The following is a 2,622-nucleotide window of genomic DNA, read 5'->3' as shown; positions in this document are numbered from 1 at the left end:
ACTCATTGAAAAGTTTTGCAACACTACTTGAGTCTCAGAATTCCAGACTTAACGTGAGTTGACTACTTGGGACTGCCCACAGAAGTTTTGCCACTGTGTCACCAACTCCCATGGATCACAAGTTGCAGGACCTCTTGAATACTCTGCTTACAGTCTGGATGTAGCACCTTCCGTCAGCACGTGGGACTATGTCACCTTTCTATCAGGGCCTTCTTGACTTCAGGAATGAATTTCCTACTGGACTTATTCTTCAATATGTTCCACCTCACTCTATGCAAGCAGAATGATCCTTCCAAATTCCACCTACACATGATGTAAGCATGTTATTGCGTAAGAAAATCAAAGGCAGAAACAAGCTGTAAAGTCCATGAAATGCTCCAAATGTGAAGCATGAGGCACGGACTCTCAGTTAAAGTCAGGCAGCAGAGCTTCTGGGCTTCAGCAGGCAAGCTGCTACCACATGGGATTGTATCATTGTAAGTACACTTTTCACTTACCACCTCATTTATTTTTTCTGTTTTCTAATCAGTTTATAACTTAGATCACTTAACTTTGCCTGTTAGAATCTCTTCCAAACAGTAATAGATTATTATTTAATTCAGAAAGGAAAAATTTTAAATTCTGAGTTTGTTTGTTTAGGAGGATATAAATATTAGTTTTGATGGCCCCGATTCTTTTGTTACATTATTAATTCTCCACATAGGTAGGAATAACACTAGATAACTCGAAAAAAACTGTGGAAAATAGCTCTCTAAAAAAAGGAACTTCAAAATGTTTCATTTTCAGAAAATCATTATAACACGTGGTCATTGGCAGAATATTTTAACAAAAATAAAATAATATTTTACATTCTAAAGTATTCTACTTAATTTTCACACAAATATGATCAAATTTTTAAAAGAAAGTAGAGCACATTTGATAAGTATATTTTTATTATGCAGATGAGTTTATTAGACCTATCAAGTGACTCTCAATGTTAAATGGCTAGTGATCTAAAAGGCAGATACTAGGTATAAGTCCTGGCTCACATATATGTGCAGAATTCAGTAACTTGCTGGCTAATTTATTGGTCCATTTCATTATGTATTGCTTAATCCAGCATAAGTGATGAAAAAAGTAATCCCATACTCCCTAAATCATTGTTTTTTATTTGCATTTACGGACCTTGATTAAGTCGGCAATAAGAAATGAAAAATCGAACATCTGTGACAGAATTCATTCTTCTGGGATTAACAGAAGACCCAGAGCTAAATGTTTTGATTTTTATACTTCTATTTTTCACCTATATACTGAGTGTAACTGGAAACCTGACAATTATCACCCTTACTCTGATAGATCCAAACCTCAAAACTCCTATGTATGTTTTCCTTAGGAATTTCTCTTTCCTAGAAATCTCATTCACAACAGTTAGTATTCCTAGATTCCTGGTCAGCATTGTAACAGGAGATATGACCATTTCCTATAGCTCTTGCATGGCCCAGGTGTTTTTCTTCATATTTCTTGGTTCAACAGAATTTTTCCTTTTGACTACTATGTCCTATGATCGGTACGTGGCCATCTGTAAGCCATTGCACTACACAACAATAATGAATAGCAGAGTCTGCAACCAGCTTGTAATTAGTTCTTGGCTGGCAGGATTTCTCATTATCTTTCCACCTGTGATCATGGGGCTTCAACTGGATTTTTGTGACTCCAACATCATTGACCACTTCACCTGTGACTCTTCTCCTATGCTACTGATCTCCTGCACAGACACAGCGTTCCTAGAGCTCATGGGATTTTTTCTGGCAGTATTCACACTCATGGTAACCTTAACGTTAGTGATCTTTTCCTATGTATTCATCCTTAAAACGGTTCTGAGAATCCCCTCTGCTGAGCAAAGGAAAAAGGCCTTTTCCACTTGTTCCTCGCACATGATTGTTGTCTCCATTTCTTATGGAAGTTGCATTTTCATGTATGTCAAAACTTCAGCAAAAGAAGGAATGGCTTTGACCAAGGGCATAGCCGTGCTCAATACCTCTGTTGCCCCAATGCTAAATCCTTTCATTTACTCCCTAAGGAACCAGCAGGTAAAGCAGTCCTTTAAGAACTTGGTCAAAAAGTGCTTCTCAAATAAATTGTAATCATAAAGAAATTCATGGCCTGAACTTCAAATGAAACTTTATGTCTAACACAATATTAGTGTCATTATATTTCTCCATTCACTACTGCATTCAACTTATTTTTTCTTCAGGTTTTATTGCCCACTTAATTCATTTTGACCTCATATGCATCAACTATCTTTTCATATTTATGTGTTCTAAAAATTTTCTGAGCATGAGTGATTTGATGTCACATAAATGAGAATAACGTCTAGCAAGAATTCCAGAATTTAGTTTTCACAATCATTGTAGAACTTTCGCTTTGAGTGGAATCAAAAGCTAAATAAAAGTTATCATCAAGCTACTCTAAAAAATTATTTCCCCCAGTGCTTAGCACAGAGTATTAACATAAGCTCTTCTGGGAGGTGAAGTCTCCTACTTCTGGTGTGCTTCTGTTTGTCCTTGTATCTTCTGTGGTTTTTATATTATAAATGTTGATCTATGCTATTTGAGGCATAGATGTTAGATCTTCATTGTGAAT

The 2,622-nt window shown here is 36.2% G+C and overlaps 1 protein-coding gene across 1 annotated transcript; it reads left to right on the top strand.

Annotated features, from left to right (window-relative positions):
* The first annotated feature begins 1,187 nt into the window (after window positions 1-1,187).
* Window positions 1,188-2,123, top strand: LOC103551493 (olfactory receptor 6C76-like). The gene has a single exon (XM_008521025.2). The coding sequence runs from the start codon at window positions 1,188-1,190 to the stop codon at window positions 2,121-2,123; it is 936 nt and encodes a 311-aa protein (XP_008519247.2).
* The last annotated feature ends 499 nt before the right edge of the window (window positions 2,124-2,622 follow it).

Source organism: Equus przewalskii, chromosome 5 (assembly GCF_037783145.1).
Source record: "Equus przewalskii isolate Varuska chromosome 5, EquPr2, whole genome shotgun sequence".
Lineage (NCBI taxonomy): Eukaryota > Metazoa > Chordata > Mammalia > Perissodactyla > Equidae > Equus > Equus przewalskii.
This window is presented reverse-complemented; position numbering and strand designations above follow the sequence as displayed.

Excerpts from the sequence above, each read along its gene's own strand:
- LOC103551493 (XM_008521025.2), top strand. The coding sequence starts at position 1,188 with ATGAAAAATCGAACATCTGTGACAGAATTCATTCTTCTGGGATTAACA.